A 19,346-nucleotide genomic window follows, 5' to 3' on the forward strand; every position below is an offset into this window, starting at 1 on the left:
AAAATCAGTAACAAAAATTTTTAGCATATTCCAGGTGTTGAGTTAATATGTTGCATGGATTATTTCAAACAATTTCCCTATTCCTTAGTTTCAGAAATATTTACTGACCATCTATTACGTGTCAAGCATTCAGCCTTAAGGATGTTAGAATGAAGGAATGAAATAGGAAACAAAACAAAACTGCCCTCATGGTGCATTTGTTCTAGTATAACCTACCAGGTTTGAATTACTATCACCATAAGGAAACTGAGGCTTAACGAACTATAGAAAATCAGTCATAAATTTCATGTGGCAGAGTTAGGACTCAGTGGCAACCAGATTTATCATAAAATGAAACTCGTGTTCTTCCTGATGGTATCTACTGACAATAACTAAATGCTACACAGAACCCACACTGTGGGGAGCATGATAGTTTCCTTATCATTCACTTAAAATATGTGTTGAATTTCTGAGACAGTATCATTTTACTGCTGTTGACACTAAGGCCCAGAAAGGGAGGAAACAGAATTTGAACTCCTGTCGGTGTGACTGCAAAGCCCCGGTTTTCCCACTGTGCTGTGCTGCCCTCGGTGTCTGGGCTGATTCTGATTATAAACGCTTTGTCCTTATTCATCTGGTTCTATGTCGCATTTGCTCACATTGGACAAGTCACTCCTCGTACATATAAGATGTAGGAATTCCTTCCAGTCTCCCCGTCTATAATAGTTTCAAATTTTGTGTTACAGCACAAAGTTTCAGCTGTATATTTTAGTTGTTATAGTACTTTCTTTTTCCTCTCTTGCATCACATCCATGAAACGCTGAAATGCTAGAAATGTGACCCTCTGTGCATTCCACAAAAATGCTTTGCCTAATGCTTGCTGTACCTGTGTTGAGAGGAATCTCATTACATGTGCATCGCTTTGAAAAGAAGAAGGTTCCTGTGGACTAAATGATGACTGGATGCCTCTCCTTCCTATTATGGAAGCACCTTCCTCATAGTGGCTTCCTCCCTCTCCTTGTTGAAAAAAAATCTCTCCTCTGCAATAGCGATAGTAGTGAAAAACAGAACCTTACACACAGTGACTCACTGGTACTTTGCTGTTGAGAACTGAATTACACCCTCTTAATTAGAGACTTGAATTGCAAGCAAATTATCTCATATAATCTTTACAACAACTTAATTGTTAATAATTAGGCAGGAGATGAATTGGTGTCTCCTTTCTTAATACAAGGAAACTAAAAAGGAAATAGTTATTTCTTATCCAATATCATATGGCCAAGGAATTGGCAGAACACCTAAGACTCCAGTTTTTGTACTTCTAGTCTGGCGCTCCCTCCAGTACACCTAGAATGTAACTTACTTCTCCATTTACAGGCCTCTCCACTTTAAGACTGACTGATTTTATTCCGTATGTATCAATTAACACATTGGTGTCAGGGCCTTTAGGGCCCCACTTGACTTAGGTCTGGGGGACTGACTCCCAAACTCTGACTAACAACTAACTCGTACCAACCATACCACTCTGTTTCTCAAAAGTGATGCCTTTTGTCTGTGCCCTGACATAGACACAGGCACACTTTCCTCAGGTCATCACATGCACCCTGACCTTGGACTTGGGTCGTCACTCATCATTCACCTCTCAAACACTCAAGCAGACATACACAGTACAGGCACTCTCGCATTCAAACATGGAAACACGAAGAAGCACTTCTTAGCGAGAAGCACAAGCGAATGTTGCAGAGACCAAGAAAATTCTGAAAGATGTTCCTCTTGCCTTTTGGATGCAGGGACATTTTATCAAGTGTAATGGTATATCCCATTCTGGTATAAACGGATTTATCTGCTGTGTTTGATTACATTGCAAAGCAAAACCTAAGCATGGAACTTGTATCTTATCGCTCTAAGGTATGCACAGTTCCAGTGTCGATAATCACACAAAGAAACAAAATTTGCAAATATATCTAGTTATTATAATCTGTGAAACATCTGTTAGGATGTTTCTGAAGAGGAATTGAACCATTTATAGCCTTTTATACATTTAGTTTAAGACAGGTACGTGAAAATCTAAATGACACACATATGCTTCATCCAGACTCAAGTCAAAAACCTAAATGACGCATATATGCCCCATCCAATGCCAATGCCTAAATGTATCGCTATGTGAGAAACAGTCCAAAACTCTGTGGCTTAAAACGAAAATCATGTGCTATTGCTCACATGTCTACAAGTCAGATGTGTGGCTCTGCCGATCTCAGCTGGGCTCTCTTGATCTCCCTGATCTCTCTGATCTAGGCTGGGAGGTCAGCTGGCTGTAGGCTGATCTAGGATGTCCTCAGCTGGGACAACAGGGCACATTTCATGTTATCTCTCATCCTCCGGCAAGCCAGCCTGGCTTGTTCACATGGTGGCCGATAAGGTCTCAAGAGGCAGAATGGAAGCTCACAGGCTTCTGAAGGTCCAGACTGGGAACGGGCACAACATCACATCCACTGCATTCTTTTGGCCAGTGCAAGTCATGAGGCTGTTTCCAATTCAAGGGGAGGGGAATTGCTGTGATTTTTTTATGGGAAGAGCTATGATGTCACATTACAAATGATGTGGATCCAAAAAGAGGGGGAAATTGGAGCTGTTGTGTTCTCACCATCTCTCTTTCTGACTGAGAATGAAATTCAGCAGTTTGCCTGGGGAGTCCTGCAGAAAGTGAGATGGAATGAGGGCCAGTTAAACGGAACAGGGATAGGAGCCTGAAGAATCCCAGGGGGTAACAAAATGTCAACAGGACTGTTTGGTTTCTCCACCACGCCCCCATCTCTGGCACACAGTGGCTTTTCCTCACTCTTGGTGTAGCACTTTCTAAAGACAGCCTCCCTGGAAGAAGGAGGTGTGGACAGCAGCTTCCCTCTATTGGGAAAGATGACCAGGTGTGGAATTACTACCTGTGCATAATCTGCTTATTTCTATTTACTTTTCCTCATTTGAATTCTTCCTGTTTGATCCATCAAAGCAACAGGCAGCTTCATAAAAGGCAGGAGCCTAGTTCCTCAATTGTCAAATAACACCATTAGATCATAGGAGATAGGCTTGGAAAGAACTTTGCCAAAAACCTAGCTTAGTTCTCTCATTTTACTACTGAGGCAATTGACCAGGTGGGTTAGTGATGGCCGGTTAGTGGAAGTCATCCACAGACAGGGTCCAAGTATCCCCAAGCCAAAGATTTGAAATCTAATACTCCTGGTTTTCATTCTTTTAAAAGCAAAGTCATACCTGCTATCTCATTGGGATCCTTGCCCAGCCATGTGACACAGGAGAGAGAGTATTTCATGTATCTGACCAGGGAGAAAATTTAGCTCTGTGAGAATGAATGGTTTACTCACAGTCACACAGGTAGGTACTCATGGAGGTAGTTTTTTAACCCTTGTTGCTGACTTTCTAGGTCCAGTTTTGTCATAACATGTGGATTCTTCTAGGAGAATCTTGGGTATTTCCAATATGCTGATATGATATCATTTTAAACAAGTTGCTAATTGTGCTATTTGTGATGGATAAAGTGATAAAGATAAGGGGAACAGACATGAATTAGACACACACTGGTGGGAAACACAGGCACACAGCAATATAATAACAACATAATCATGAAGCACATTTACATTTATTAAGCATCTTTGCATGCATGATGTAATTTTATCTCCTCAACAACTTGTTATAGGCAAAGGACAAATCTTAGGCATGCAGACATTCATAAATTTGCAAGAATATTTAACTACATGGCAAAAATACAAAGTAGCAAAATCAGCATATATTAGTAGAATTAACTATAGGGAATAATGCCTGTTATGATGTCAGGGGAAATCCTTACTAGGACAATGAGGAAATATGGCAAAATGTTTATAATAGTTTTGTTGGATTCTGGGATTACACATATTTTTTATTTTCCTCTTTATACTATTTTTCCTGCTTATTTTCTCTTTTTGCAGTGTATATGCATTACTTAGGGAGGAAGTAAGCTAATAAAATGCACATGGGAGAGCTGGTGGTACAAACAGGTATCAGGTATTACAGCCCCCCGGGGGGCTGGGGGAGGATGACATTCACTCAAGAAGGGAAGCCTAGAGCAGGTTTCAGAGCACAAGCAAGATGAGGAGGGGTCTGTACAGGGTGGCTGTGGCAGTGATTGGAAATAAGTTCTGTGGAAGGGATACAAACACAATGACTAAATATACTGAGTCTAATGGGAGGTATGGGAGCAAGTTAGAAATAGGGAAAGGGAGAAAGCAGAATGAACTCTGTGGCATTGGATTGGTATTGGGGGTGATTGATATGAACTGAGATTTTCAATAGATATAGAAATATAGATGTAAATATGAGAATATATGCACACATTTGCATATATACTCACATTATATACACGCATCTATTACCCAGCTCTCTTCACTGAGGTGGCCTAGAAGCAGCAACATCTGGAGTGCGCTGAGCATGCCTAATGCCCAGATGTTGATTTCCACATGTCATTATGCACTAAAACGAACCAAGACTTTTGGAAAAATGGCTGATTTCGGAGCTGGGCAAGAGAATGTATAAGACAAACCTGGAATATGTTGTAGTGCCAAAAAGGCAGGAAATGCCAGCTGGAATGGGCATCTAATGGCCAAATCTGGAATATATTGAGCATCAAAACAAGTAATCGTAGTAACAGATTATAACCATTTGAATGAAAATAAGAACCCCATGAATCCATACTGATGTAAATCAATGAGAAAATAAATAAATTGGGATGAGTCCAACTTATTGTCAAGTAATTCAGGAGAAACAAGTTCTATACGTTATTTTTGCAATTTTTTTGTATATTTGAAATTATTTCAGAATAAAGGGCACATTATAGAGTGTACCATAGTAAAGTACTACAATGAGCAAAAACTATTTGAATAACACTGCTGAACAAATGGTTTTATTTAAAGGTTATCTTTTATTTTTTGTTTTTATTTTTATTTTTTTTTTAGAGGCAGGGTTTGGCTCTGTCACCCAGGCAGGAGTGCAGTGCGATGACCATAGCTCATTGCAGCCTTGAACTCCTGGGCTCAAGTGATGCTCCTGCCTCAGCCTCTCGAACAGCTGGGACCGCAGGCGCACACCACCATGCCCAGTGAATTTATTCTACTTTGTGCAGAGACGAGGTCTCACTATATTGCTCAGGCTGGTCTAGAACCCCTAGCCTGAAGGGATCCTCCCACCTCAGCCTCCTAAAGTGCTGGGATTACAGGGGTGACCCACCACACCTAGCCAAAGGATATCCTTTAAATTGTATTCTTCTGTTTTTTGAAAATTAACCTGATAAAGTTAACGATAAGCTACTATATAGCTGCAATGTTTACTATTATCCAGGTGACATTTTAAAATAGTTTGCTTTGTGTATAAATTGTTAAATTATTTGCCCCTTCTGGATTCATTGTGTAGTCTTCACAACATATAAAGTTCTCATGATAAACATATATACATTTTCACTAATGCCTAGAGAGGTTGCTTAATTTGCCCCAATCACATGGTTACAACATGGGAGGAGTAGAATTGGACCTCTGTCCTTCTGACTGCAGTTCACCCACACATAACAGGGAGTGGGACGGGACCAGGGCAGTGCCAAGTATGAGCTGTGGAGAGCAGGAGCCAGCATCGGGCCCCACTTTAGAAGGAATGGCTTATGTGGGGACAGGACCACCATGTATCAGAAGGAATATGCAAGAAGAGAGGCTGAACCAGTTCCAACATAGGGGGTCATCCATGCCAGTGAGGACTCCATGATTAAGGAGGAAAACATGGCATAGGGGAAAGATGACATGTACATTAGAAACCCTGCTCTGATAGTTACTGAATTATATTTTGGACACTTTCCTTTTAAGGATTGGAAAAACATTAACACGGAGTTTTATCATTGTTTCATTGTCTGCATTTGTCGTTGTTTGTTAAGTGAGTTTTTAAAGCCCTTAGGCTAGACTCCCACTTTGTAGGTCAGCCCAGCCTTCCAGTTCTATGATCCCTCAATGTTCATCCTGCAACCTCTCCTGCCTGACCTCTGAAGGAATCTGACTTTGTGATTCTGGACTTCTACTTTCTGTGTTTCGGTGAACACAAGTGACTGAACTCAAGTGGTTGTCAGACTTACACTGCTGCCCATAAAGGCCTTCCTCGACTCAGGACTTACAGGTTGTCGTTGAGGATCCTAATCCCACCTGGGAAGACAACTCATCTTTCGATTTTGTCTTTCAGGAAAGCGGGCGTGCCTTGGAGAACAGTTGGCCAAGTCTGAGCTCTTTATTTTCTTCACTTCCCTTATGCAAAAATTTACCTTCAGGCCCCCCAAAAATGAGAAGCTGAGCCTGAAGTTCAGAATGGGCATCACCATCTCCCCAGTCAAACACCGCCTCTGTGCTATTCCTCGGGCGTGACGTCGCAGGGAAGGAAAGGGGGAAGGAAGGAAGAAGAAACGGCATGTGTTCTGAAGCCACTGGTGACTGCACAGATGAGAGTGGACAAAATGAAAGTGACCCTGAGGAAAGATCAGAGGAAACTATATCCAAATCTGAGCTCTGCTGTCTCCTCCAAATGAGCCTTGAGAAAATCGTTTATGTGCTGAACAATTTACCTTTTAATCTGGGCGATGAAAAGAGGACAATGATTCCTTCACTAAAGAAAGTTCTCGTAGGATTCGAAGGAAATAGTAGCCTTTAAGTGATTTATAAACCATAAAGCACATCATAAAAGTTACAGCTGTAATGTGCCTCCATCCAGCTTCCATTGTTAGACGTGTATTTGCTTTAGGCCTGTTGATAGCTCAAATCAAAGTAGTGCAAAATAGTCAATCGATTTAAAAGTGGGCCCTAGGAGCAGCCACACAGGTGAGCCCTAAAGGCCATCTCATTTGGTCACACTGTGCCTCAGAATTGTTTCTGCCTCAGAATGGTTCTCTGAGAAGTTAGCAGGGCAGGTATTACTCCCTATTGACAGAGAAATCAAGTGTTGTTGAAGCAGTTTCTATGGATGACATAAGGAAACACTACCTTGGCCTTAGATCCAGGACCAAGTAGAGTGTGTCCCCAATTCACCAACGTGGGAAGCAGGTTCGGGGGTCAAATGTGGAAATATTTTCTGTCCTTCAGGGTACCTCTTTGCCCTAAATCTTTCATCAGATATTGATTCTCTGTTTCACATTGGATTTAACAATGTGGTAGGTGTGATCTTTTCTTACAACTAGATTGTAAGCTTTTGGTGGGCCCTGGGAGAGTATTTTATAGCAGGAAATCAGAAAGGTCACATACCTGCTCAACCCATCTGGGTCTGGCTGCTGAGGGGAGACAATGCTCATATAAGAGAAGGTCAGGTAACACTGATACTCCATGGAGCTTTGATACCATGCCAATGCAGAAAAGTGAACAAAACCCCTAAGAAACTAGGCTAACCCTTATAAAAGGATCTGTTTTCCCTAAAGCGGTGTCTTAGTCTGTTTTCTGTTGCTATAACACAATACACGAGAGTGGATAAATTATAGAGAAAAGTTTATTTGCTCATGGTTCTGGAGGCTGGAAAGTCTAAGAAGGGCAGGGTGGTAGCTTCTTGCAAGGGCTTTTGTACTGTGTCATAATGTGGTAGAAAAAAAGAAGGGCAAGCCAACACCTACCAAATAGAGAAAGCATGAGGTGCTGGGCTCACTTTATAGCAGCCCATTTCCTTAATAACTAAGCCACTACTACAGTAGTGACATTAATCCATTTGTGAGGGCTTGACCATCCTGATCCAATCATCTTTCATTAGGCTACACCTCCTGACAGAGCAGCATGGGGAATCAACTTTCAAAATACCCTTTAGAGGGACAAACACTCAAACCATAGCAAGGTGGTTAGACCTATGTAATTTTAGTAACCTAAAACACAGCATGCCACAAAGCCATGCTGCATATCCTTCCTGTCTCTTGGGATTCAGAGAAAAGCCAATGCAGTTGGCACTGTGAGAATGGGAAACAGAGAAAAGGATGGGGGTAGAGTGTTTGGCAGCAGCCAGCCTAAGCTGGCTGGGAGAGCCAAGAAAAATGCATCTGGAAGAAATGGTTGGATTTTTAATGTGCGGGACGAGGCTCTGGTCCTTCTTGTCTGGTGAAAGAAAGAAAGGGAGTGAGAGCCCCATGCATGTGCACTTTTTTGTAACCCATTGGAAAGTTGCATCTCTAGAAAACAGGCCAAGTGATAGAGAATAAAACCAATCAAATCAGGCCTTGAACTTGAGCTTCCCAAACTTCCAGGGCCTTGTCTTCCATTTAGTTTCCCCAATAAGATCACCCAAGTAGGAGACTCAAACAGAAATTGGTCAAAATACATTATGTGTCTCAGTTTCTTCATGTGTAAAATGAAGGATTTGTTGAAGTCATTGCTAAATTCCATTCCTGCTCTGCTGTGCATCGTCCATGATCCTGGATGGGCAGGTACACACCCATTTCTAGGGGAATAAATGTCAAATCACTGGGACTCATCCTGGCCTAAGGGATGCAATGGGACCCAGGGCCAAATAGGGTTTGAGCACAATTAGTTGGAAACCTGGGCAATACATGACTATACTTGATTTTCCTGGCCATATAAAACATCTCTTTTTTCTTTTAAAGTTTGTTCGCAAGTCTAAAATCTGAGCCCTTTTCCTGTCCAAGGATGACATGAAGATTTTGTTAGTAACTCTCTTACTCCTCCATCTATTTTGAAGGCTCTAGGGCCCCTTGACTTCTTTTTTTGTATTGGCGCCTGAGACAGGGTGTGCAGGCAACATAACATGATCTGTGGCATCATGGACCAGGTATGGATTTTTCCAAATGGCAACGCAGGCTGTGCGTCTCCTCTCTACCACTCTCCTTCAAAGAGAAACAGACACATGCAGGCTGCGGGATAAATTTAAAATCGGGTTGGACGTCAAGTGAGTTATAGCAGAGAAGAGCAGGATACCCACGATATCCTGACCTGTCATGGAAGTGTGCCCACTTGGGACTGCATGTACCACGGAGAGGTCGAGGAGAGGGACTGCCCTCACAGTGTCACACATATTTTAGACTGGGGGCAGGGGCTGGCTAGGTCAGTAAGTAGCAGGGACAGCTCCCTGGGTGAGGAAGCAGCTTGGTTAGAATAGGAAACTCCACACACCGCTGGTGCCAAGCTGTTCTCCCCTTGAGCTCCCACAAGCCTGCTGAGCCAGCCTTTTGCTAAGCCACCAAAAGGGAAGAGGTGCAGTGGTAAGTGGTCAGGGTCATCTGGATTTGTCACTGCTCAACCCCTTACTGTGACTTTGAGAGCGAGACATTTAAACGTGCAAAGTCTCTTTTTCCTCTTCTAAAACAAAAGTATGACAGCAGAAATGTCACAGGTGGTGAGGATAAAATTGGAAAACATGAAATCCTGTCTGTGTCACAGATTGATAGCAGTGAGATTCAAGGGGGTGCAAGGCAAAAGTGGTTCTGTTGCCACCCACCCACACCCCAACACACTCTCTGCACTACCTTTCTGACTCGGAATGAAATTTCGGAGTCCATCACTTTTCAGGTTGCTCTTTCATAACGAATGGTCCTATTCTCACATTTATTCTTAAGAAAAGTCCTTTTGGTTGCTACAGTTTACAATCCAATAAGGATACAATTTATAGAACTCCACACTATAGGTGATTAGCTGCCCCTTCCCCACCCAGTTTCAGAACTGAAAGGTTTCCAGGCAGGGCAGGCACGGGTTTGACCACCTCGTCTGTCTGCACCATGTGCTCCTCCCTTCACCACCACCCCATCTCACGCTCCCACCCAGGTGATCCCCCGGTGCCGGGGCCATCCGTGTGCAGTGCCCTTAGCTTAATATACCCCTCCCACTGCTGGGCATCTGCCAGTTCAGTGCCTTTTCTGGTCAATTATCCCCCCAGGCAGTCCTCTTGTTGGCATCCAAGATGGTCCCAAGCTGGCTGTACCCTTGTCACATCATGAGGGGCCATGCAGTTTCCTACTGAGAGAGCCCATAACTGTTGGCCTCACCCAGCCTCTTGCTTGTATGTAATTCCAGGCCTCAGCGTGGCACTGATTCTTGGTACCCCAGAGATTCTACAAAGCACAGGCAAACACCTCCATGCTTGATGCCTCTGATTACAAGTTAGCTGCTAATCTTATCGTGGTTCCCTTTTATTGAATAAACTATTTTTCTCACGCAGCTTGCAAGATTTTCTCCTTGGCTTTCAGCATTTTGACTATGATGTATTTCGTGTGGATCTTTTTGCATTGGAGCTCATTAAGCTTCTTGGATACATAGATTAAAGTTTTTCATGAAATATCAGAATTTTAGAGCCATTCTTTCTTCAGATATATCTCTGCTTTTTTCCCTCTGTCATCCTCTGCGGTATTCGGATTACATACATACTGGCGTGTTTAATGGTGTCCCACGTTTTTCTGACGTCCTTTTCATTATTCTTCATCTTTTTTTCTCTCTTTTTTTTTAGATCGCATAATCTCTATCAAGCTATATTCAAGTTTATTGATCCTTACCTCTTCAGTTTACGTCTACTATTGATTCTTCTACTAATTTTTAAAATTTCAGTTATTTTACTTTTCAACTTCAAAATTTCATTTGGTTTTTTTTTTATAATTTCTATCTCCTTATTGATATTCTCTATTTGATGAGACATCGTCATTGTAACTTCATTTACTTCCTTTACCATAGTTTTATTTAGTCTTTTGGACATATTTCTAATTAAGTTTCTCTATAGTCTTTGCTAAGTGTGACACCTGGGCTCTCTCACAGGCAGGGTCAGTTGCCTGCTTTATTTACTCTGCTTGGCTACACTTTCCTTTTCCTTTGTATGTCTTCTAATTTTGCCTTGTAAACCATACATTTTAGGTAATATATTATAGCAATTCTAGTTAAAAATCTGTCCCCTCCTGCTGGGATTCTTCTTGTTTGTACTTTTATTTGCTTATTGATTAGGCTGGACTAATTCCTCTAAAGTGTAAAGTCTATGACGTTAGGTCTCTGTTGACAGAGACGTGAGTGTGCACACAGTCACAGAAGGATAACACTGGTTTTAGCAGGGGTCTCTTTGACTGTCTTTTTCTTATTCTCTTTTAAGCTGTCTGCCTCTGCAGGTATTACACTCAGTTCTTAATCTCCAATAACTACCAGCTGATTGCTCTATTGTCTTCATCCATGCCTGGGGAAGAAATTGGTTCACAAGCTGATCCAATTCAATTTGAGCTTCTCAGAAACAGTCTTTGAGGCCAGTCTTTGGGATTTGTTCTGGCCCCAGGAAGGCTCTTCTTAGCTTTCTCTTTCCCTGATAGCCCCTTGTAGACCTCTAGCTGGCGTATGGTATAGCTAATTGTTCTCTTGGAGCTACAGGCCTCCTTCTTAATTGCTTACCACCAAATTCTCTATTGTTTGGGGCATCACTCTCTAGTCTTTGTGGCTAACCTCTTTCAGTGCAGGACATCTATCCTATGTGCAAGCCGTGGTGAAGGTCCAGTATTCTCAGTCTACTGTCCTGGGGTAATGTTTCTGCCCTACAAGAAGGGGGTGGATGAAGGAGGATATCCCTGAATCTCTCAGTCAGTCTTGCCAGGAATGGAGTTTCTGCAGCATAGAGTAGAGAGTATGAGAAATGCTCGCAGCCTTTCCTTCTCAGGGAGATACTATAGCCATCAAGTGGGAGCTAAGGAAAGTGCTCTTGCCCACACCTGTCTAGAACTGATCTTCTGTCACACTGACCCGGGGACTGAGAGAGGCAGTGGTCATTGCTCAAATGCCACAGACTTTTGCTCTTTTTACAAAGGCTTAGTAGATTTTTCTTGGAGAAAATTTCTTCATTAACTTTATGTCTTTAGAACAATTGTCAGAGACATAAATGGTTGGGGTTTTATAAATAATTTTTATCAATTGTGGGTTTTTACTAGGAAGAGGTTCTGCAGAGCTCCTCATGCTGCCATTATGAAAGTCATCTTCCTGTAGCATTGTTTTTAATGCAAAAGAAAAAAAAATTCTAAAGGGAAGGAGGGAGATAGCAATCCTAAGTGTTCATTGACATAGGAATGAGTCAACAAATGGTGGTGTAGTACTAGCACACCACCTAGTTATTATTCTATTTTTTACTTCTTATCATCACCTTCTTTGAGAATGGTTAGCTATTAAATTGAATGAATTGGAGTCACATGTATCAGGATAGATCCCAAGCACATAATACTGGGTAAGAAAAAAGCAGTTGTAGAATATTTCTTTTAAAAATAACATATGTAAATATTAGAAACATTGTATAGATGCATAACAGTTGAAGTAAAACAGGAAAATGTGGACTGAAATATACAAGTTAATCTCTTACGAGTATTGCTCTCTGGATTTTGGAAAGATTGAATGAGACTTCTCTTTTATTTTATATCTTCTTAATAAAAGATTTTAAACAGAATGCATATCTCTATGTTGAGTACATGCGTGTGCACTATGCTATACTATTCCAGAACTGTGCTTCATGTTTTGAGTCTCACAAATGGTGAGCGCAAGTGCGCACTTGCGGGACAGAATGCCAGGTTGCAACGTGGAGGCCTTACACTCTTTGTGGCTTTAGAGAGGAGCCTCACAGAGCAAACCAAAAAGGTCCAGGACTAAGACATCCTTTCAACAAATGATAGTTAAGCATCCATGGAATATGCTCAGAGCTAGGAGCTTTAATGCAATTCCTTTTAATCTCCAAAATACTCTCAAAAATAGGGCCTCCTTTAGCTGTGTTTCAGACCAGGAGATTCATTTACTCACCAAGTACTTAGTACTTAACCTGTTTCCTCAACTGCAAGACGAGACTAACAAGAGCAACTCCTGCATAATTTTGTCAAAATAAAATAATTTGTGTAAAGATGCCAGTGTCTTGCCTGACATATACTAAGAGCTCAAGAATTGTTAGGTGCTGCTGTTGGTCATCACCGTTTACCAGGCACAGTTCCAATCACTGGTAGAGAAAGCGATTGAAATACATGAAGTCAAATGTCCGGGGCGCTCTCTGACATGCATCGAACCCGTGAATCTAGGAGCCCCAAGATGTTTGAGAAAGATGAGCTTTCTAAATACAAAGAAACCTCTTCTAGCATGGCCTTTTCCGGGTTGCCTACGTGTTCTCCCCGGAATGCAGAGCCAGGCATCTTTGCAGGGCAGGGCAGAGGGCAAGGCGCCGAGCGGAGGGGCGCGGTTGGAGGCGGGGCGTTGCTGGGAGTGAGGCAAAGCAGGGGAGGTGCTCTGCGAAGCCGAGTGAGGAGGGCTGCGGTGGGGCGGGCGGTCCTGGAGGGCGAGTGCGCGGACAGGCGGGACGGTCGCTTTCTCAGGTCGCAGAAGACAGAACAGACATCCCAGGCGAACTGGCGGCGATGGGCTCCCTGGCGGCCGCCCTCTGGACAGTGCTGCATCCCCAGACTCTCCTACTGGGTGCTGTCGCCTTTCTGCTCTTTGCTGACTTCCTTAAAAGAAGGCGCCCAAAGAACTACCCGCCAGGGCCCTGGCGCCTGCCCTTCGCTGGCAGCTTCTTCCACCTGGGCTTTGAGCAGTCTCACCTGACACTTCAGAGGGTAGGAGCAGGGGAAAGTGACTGGCCCCATCCTGACCCTAACTCTGGTCTGCAGGACAAGGGACACTCTGGGGACTGCGGTGGGGGTGAGGGTGGAAGGGAGGCGCTGTGGCTAATGCTTGTAACCAGGTAAACCCTGCTTTGAGCTTGATTTTCCTGTTTCGCCTACTGTCAGCTGGTATGATTAGACCTGCCCTTTTTAGGGGTGGCATATTATTAAGAGTACTAACCATGTGAAGTTTATTTACTCATTTAATTTCGTATTATCTTGTTAAACATTATTGGAACATCTTATTTATAATACGATTGCCTTGACCTCTTTTATATTATCCTTAAAAATGCCATAGTTCTAGGAAGCTTCATTTCCCATATGTAAGGTGGTGATACTACTACCTAAATCTTCATCATTTCTCAACTACATAACTCTCACCCCCAGACTATCTGATCCCCTGCCTTCAGCCTCCTCCCCTGCAGTGCACTCTCACTGAAATAATAATTTAAAATGTTATTCCTCTGCTTAAATTTTCTCAGTGCCTCCCACCGCTTCCCAGTGTTCAGACTCCTTACTGGGACACTTGGAACCCTTCCGGACCTGGCCTCTTTCCACCTCTTTATGATTATCTCCTATCAGGGCTCCCTGACTCTGCCCAGTCAGAGTTCTTTAAAGTTCCCTCAGACATCAAACACTTTCTCAAGAATCTTCAGCTGGTTTCCCTGCCACTCGGCACAGGTCCTTTGCTGAGAGACAACGCTGACAGGTGGTTATAGAGATTAAATAAAAGAGTGAATGATGGACGTGGCTTCTATTTGGTGCACAACAGCTATCAGTTCCCCTTTCCCTACACATGCCTGAGGTACTTTAAATGTGTGACTATATACTGTACTCAAATACAGATGGGAGAATACTTAGTACTCCGGGAGAAATGCCCAGCTGGTAACACTAAGTGACAGGATTAGTCACAGAATTTTAAAGCTAGGTTGCTAAACCTGTGCCCTTGTTTAAGAAGTGTAGTGTTTAATTTACAAGTATGTGGACATTTTCCTGTTAGTCTTCTGTTAATGATTTCCAGTTTGATTCCATTATAGTCAAAGAATCAATTCCTTTAAATTTATTAAGGTTGATTTAATGACACAAGATGCAGTTTGTCTTGATAAACATATGCATGTTTGAAAAAAATTCAGCTCTTGTTGGTTGGAGTGTTTTGTAAGAATCAATTAGATCTTATTCAGTAATGGTATTGTTTGGTTGTCTTATAGACTTGCTGATTTATTTTCTACTGATTCTATGAATTACTGAGAGTGACATGTTGATGTTCCCAACTACAATTGTGAGTTTATTTATTTCTTCATTCAGTTCTGGTAGTTTTTCCTTCATTTATTTGGAAGCGCTGTTGTTTTGTACATACCCGTAGGATTGTCATGTCTTTTTGGCAAAGTTACCCTTTTATCGTGTAATGTCCCTCTTTATCCCTGAACTTTGCTTATCTAATATAACACAGCCACACCAAACTCTCTTTTGATTAGTATGTGAGTAGTATAAGCTTCTCCATTATTTTATTTTAACCTACTTATTATATTTGAAATCATTTTCTTATAAACAGTATATATGTGGGTCATTGTTTTTTATTCTGCTGATCTCTGTCGTTTAAATGGCAAGTATGGATCATTTATATTTGATGAAATTATTGATACATTAGGATTTCAATCTACCGTTTTATTATTTGTTTTACATCTTTTCTTTCTTTTTCATTACTCTGTTTTCCCTTTCATGTCTTCCTGTGGGTCACATGAATATTTAAAATATAATTCCATTCTCATTTATCTGTAGTTTTTTGAAACTCATCTATTTGTTTTGTTTTACAAGTGGTTGCTCTGAGGATTACAATATTCTCATGTAGATTATTGCAGTCTACTAGTGTCAACATACTACCACTTCAAGTGAAATACTGGTATCTAACAACCATTTACTCTCCCCATTTTATTAGAATAATTGTCTTAAATATTATCTCTACATACATTAAGAACCACATTGGACAATATTATAATTTTGCTTTTAAATGACAAACGCAATTTTAAAAACTCAAGAGCAGAAAAATAGTCTATTGTATTTACCCATTTATTTACCTTTTTTGTTACTCTTTCTTTATTCCTGATAGTCCAAGTTTAAAATTTCCTTTCTGACCTGAAGAACTTTCTTTAGCCATTCAGCACATAGGGTAGGCATGCTGGCAAAAATTCTCTTAGCTTTTATACATCTAAGAATATCTTTATTTCACCTTCATTTCTGAAGTATACTTTTACTAGCTATAGAATTCTAGGTTGATGATTTATTTTATTCAACATTTTTAAATGCTGTGTGACTTCTTTCTGGTCTCCAGGTTTCTGATGAGAAATTGTTGTTTTCTAAATCATTATTCCCCATAGGTAATGAGTTTTTTCTCTGTCTGCTTTCAAGAAATTTTCTTTCTTTTTAGTTCTTTGAGGTTCGATTATAATAGGTCTTGGGGCTGTTTTCTTTGGGTTTATCCTGTTTGGGCTCTTGAACCTGTGGGTTTGCCTTTCCCAAATTTGGAGAGTTTCAGCCATTGTTCCTTCATATATTTTTTCAACCTCACATTTTTTTCCTTTCTCGGACTTTTCGGTACTCATGACACAAATGGTAGATCTCTTGGTTTTTGTACCCTAAATCGCTGAGACTCAGTTTTTGTCATTTCCTTTCTAGTTTCTCTGTCTTACTCAGACTGGATGCTTTCTACTGATTTGTCTTCAATTTCACTTATTCTTCTATCACTCCCACTTGCTACTGAGATGTTCTATTGAGTTTTTTATATGCCATTGTATTTTTCACTTCTAAAATTTCCATTTGGTTCTTCTTTATATCTTCTGTTTCTTTACTAAGATTTGCTATTTTTATTTGTTTTAAGAGTATTTATAGTTGTTTATTGGAACATCTTTATAATAGGTGCTTTAAAATCTTTAATTATTCTATAATTCCAACATCTGTATCATCTCAATGTTGGTGTCAACTTATTTAAATTGAGATTCTCCTGGTTCTTGGCAAGGTAATTCTTTTTAAACTGTATCCTGGACATTTTGTGTATGATGTTACCATGTTATAAGACATACTCTGGATACTATGTAAAACTTTTATTTGCCATATATCCTATTTAGATTCTTTTTTTATTATTATTTCAGCATATTATGGGGGTATAGATGTTTAGGTTACCTATGTTGCCCTTGCCCTATTTAGATTCTGAATGCTTACTTTTGTGCGCTGTGGTTCAAATGTTAATTAGGTTATGCAGCCTCTGCAGTGGCTATTCTGGTCTACCCGATTACGTCTTACGCACCCCCTCAGGCATCTACCACATAGTCTCATCAGTGTAGGCTGGGAGAAGGGAGATGGGGACAGAGACAGGGAATCCTCTGGGTAGTATCCTTACCACAGAGGGATGGGAGTCAGAGATCTGCCCACATCTACTCATGGGGACGTATACCTCCTTGTTACTGCAGGAGAAAAGTAAAGTAAAGTAAAGAAAATCCTAATTCTGCCCAAAGACTCCTTCCAGAGGAGTCTCTTTATTGCAGTTCAGGATTGAAAGTCAAAATTCAAGTCACAGATTCTGCAGGGAAGGACACCAGCTTGTTACTTCTTCGATAAAGTGAAAGACAAGATTCCACCCATGTTCTCCTTTGGTGCTGCACCCTTTAGGGCTGTGGAAGGTCACATCTTTTCATGGTGTTTGCCTCCAGAAAAGAGAAGTAAAAAAGCTAAAAGGTTTCTATCCTGTCAAGCTGTCCTTTTCCTGTCTTTGGCCAGAGAGAGTGGGCTTTTCTTGGAGGTCTTTTTGTCTCCATCAATTGGTGTCATGATTAGTAGAAGAAAAGTGGGATGCTTTTATTCAGTCTTGTCTGGAATACAAAGTTTGATTTGTGCCCTTTTTACTACCAAGATATATGTGACTAGACAGGATGAATGCTTCCCCTAATGTCACAAAACTAGGTAGTGATGAAACTGAGACTAAGTTCTTATCCCTGGCCCAGTGATCATTCATGTCTTATTTTTCATGTATTTTTTAAAATTTTATATAGGTTTACATTTTTATATTTCTGGGTGTGAAATACCTGAAGTTAAAAGGTATAATGTCATTATAATTAAATTTACATTTTTGCAATTGGAAAACATTAAGTACTAACTAACTGTCTAATAGATACTACATCAGAATATTTATGTTAATTCTCATTTAATCTTCATGATAGGCACATGAATTAGGTATTACCTGGTGGCATTTCCCTTTTACTATGAGTAAACTGAGAACAAACAGCAAAGTGATTTTCCCAGGTCATTCAGCTAAATTAATGGCAAAATAAGGACTTCAAAACAAGATTATTTGACTCATACACCTATTCTCTACTGACGCTATGTGACTTTTCATGATACAATTTGAAGATAATTGATTTATTCATGGGCTTATTTCTTCAACAGACATTTATTAAGTGTTTACCATATGCCAGGCACAGTACAAGACAGTGTATGATGAAATGTGTAGTGTACATGCTTGGCAACCAAATGGGATATCAGGAGATGGGATCACTGTGAATGGATAATCCTGGGGATACCTTTTGTAGAATGTTGGAATAAATTGGGCCGAACTTTAAAGAAATGTTTGATGTTTTGCAAGTAGCTAAGTGGAGTAAAGGGATAGGAGATTTTAAATGGGGGAAAATGGTCTAAAATAAACACAATGAGAGGACAGTGAAGAAATAGATCTCTTTGTATGGCGTGATGGGAGATTTTGTCCCTACCTCCCACCCCACCCCATTTTCTAAATTTTCTCTATTATAGCTATGTGGCTTATTATAGGATCATTTATTTAAATGAGAGAAAAATCTTATCAGACTAAGGTGGGAGAATGGTAGATAAGATTGACAAATATGTTACCTAGGATACATACCAGGCTGCTTATAACAACATGACCCCAAAATACAGTGATGTGAATGAGATTGAAATTTATTTCCCTTTCACAAAGGAGTTCAGATTTAGGCAGGAAGTTCAGGATAGGGAGGCTGCTTTGTACCACAGTGTCATCTAAAACCTCTAGTTCCTTCTATCTCGTTGCTCTGATCCTCCACCAACACCATCATGTATGAGTTCTGGCCCATGGGGAGGGGACAGGGGAGGTGGTGAGCAAGACGCTTTTGTTTAATGAAGTGACCCAGCAGATGCACACATAACTGTCCTCGTGTCCCATTGACCACAGCTAGACAGGCTGGGAAATGTGGCCAGCAAATACTTAGGGAGCTCTATTATGACGCAGAAGAAGAGAGGGAAAATCTTCATCCTTTCATTCAAGGATGGGACCTACAGAATGTGGCAGAAAGAGCCCAAACTTTTTGCCATGACCTATGTGCTAAAATCGCTGTACCTGTTTTTCTGAAAACCAAGAATTCTTTATATTTTTATTAATATAAGAATAAAATAAGTTAGTTATTATCAAGTTATTGCCAAAATGCTTAGCACATATTTGATGCTTATTTTATATATTTTCGAGTCTGGCCCTCTTTAAAAGTTTGTATCAACAAACTCAAGAGAAGCCAGTTGTCGGTTGCATGCCAGACATTTATCTGACCTGGTCGCTGGATGGGCCACAGTAGCCCACTGGCTGGTCTCTGCTCCTGCATTCCTTTGTCAATGTCATTGCAAGAATCCTATTTCTAAAATACACTCCCTAAAATATCAATTATACTAATACTTTATTATCTATTTTATT

At 40.8% G+C, this 19,346-nt stretch overlaps 2 protein-coding genes across 2 annotated transcripts in view; both read left to right on the forward strand.

Annotated features, from left to right (window-relative positions):
- The window catches only part of LOC105806372 (cytochrome P450 2J2-like), a 38,608-nt gene extending 31,871 nt beyond the window's left edge, over positions 1 to 6,737 (forward strand). The window contains exon 9 of the mRNA XM_012639476.1: positions 6,241 to 6,737. Coding sequence (XP_012494930.1) covers positions 6,241 to 6,419 — 179 coding nt within the window. The 3' untranslated portion in view covers positions 6,420 to 6,737. The remainder of the gene's footprint in view (positions 1 to 6,240) is intronic.
- Positions 6,738 to 13,290: 6,553 nt separating this feature from the next.
- Positions 13,291 to 19,346, forward strand: part of LOC105806374 (cytochrome P450 2J2) — a 40,385-nt gene continuing 34,329 nt past the window's right edge. Inside the window, exon 1 of the mRNA XM_012639477.1 lies at positions 13,291 to 13,576. Coding sequence (XP_012494931.1) covers positions 13,379 to 13,576 — 198 coding nt within the window. The 5' untranslated portion in view covers positions 13,291 to 13,378. The remainder of the gene's footprint in view (positions 13,577 to 19,346) is intronic.

This window comes from Propithecus coquereli, unplaced genomic scaffold (genome assembly GCF_000956105.1).
Source record: "Propithecus coquereli isolate 6110/MARCELLA unplaced genomic scaffold, Pcoq_1.0 Scaffold14, whole genome shotgun sequence".
Taxonomy (NCBI): Eukaryota; Metazoa; Chordata; class Mammalia; order Primates; family Indriidae; genus Propithecus; species Propithecus coquereli.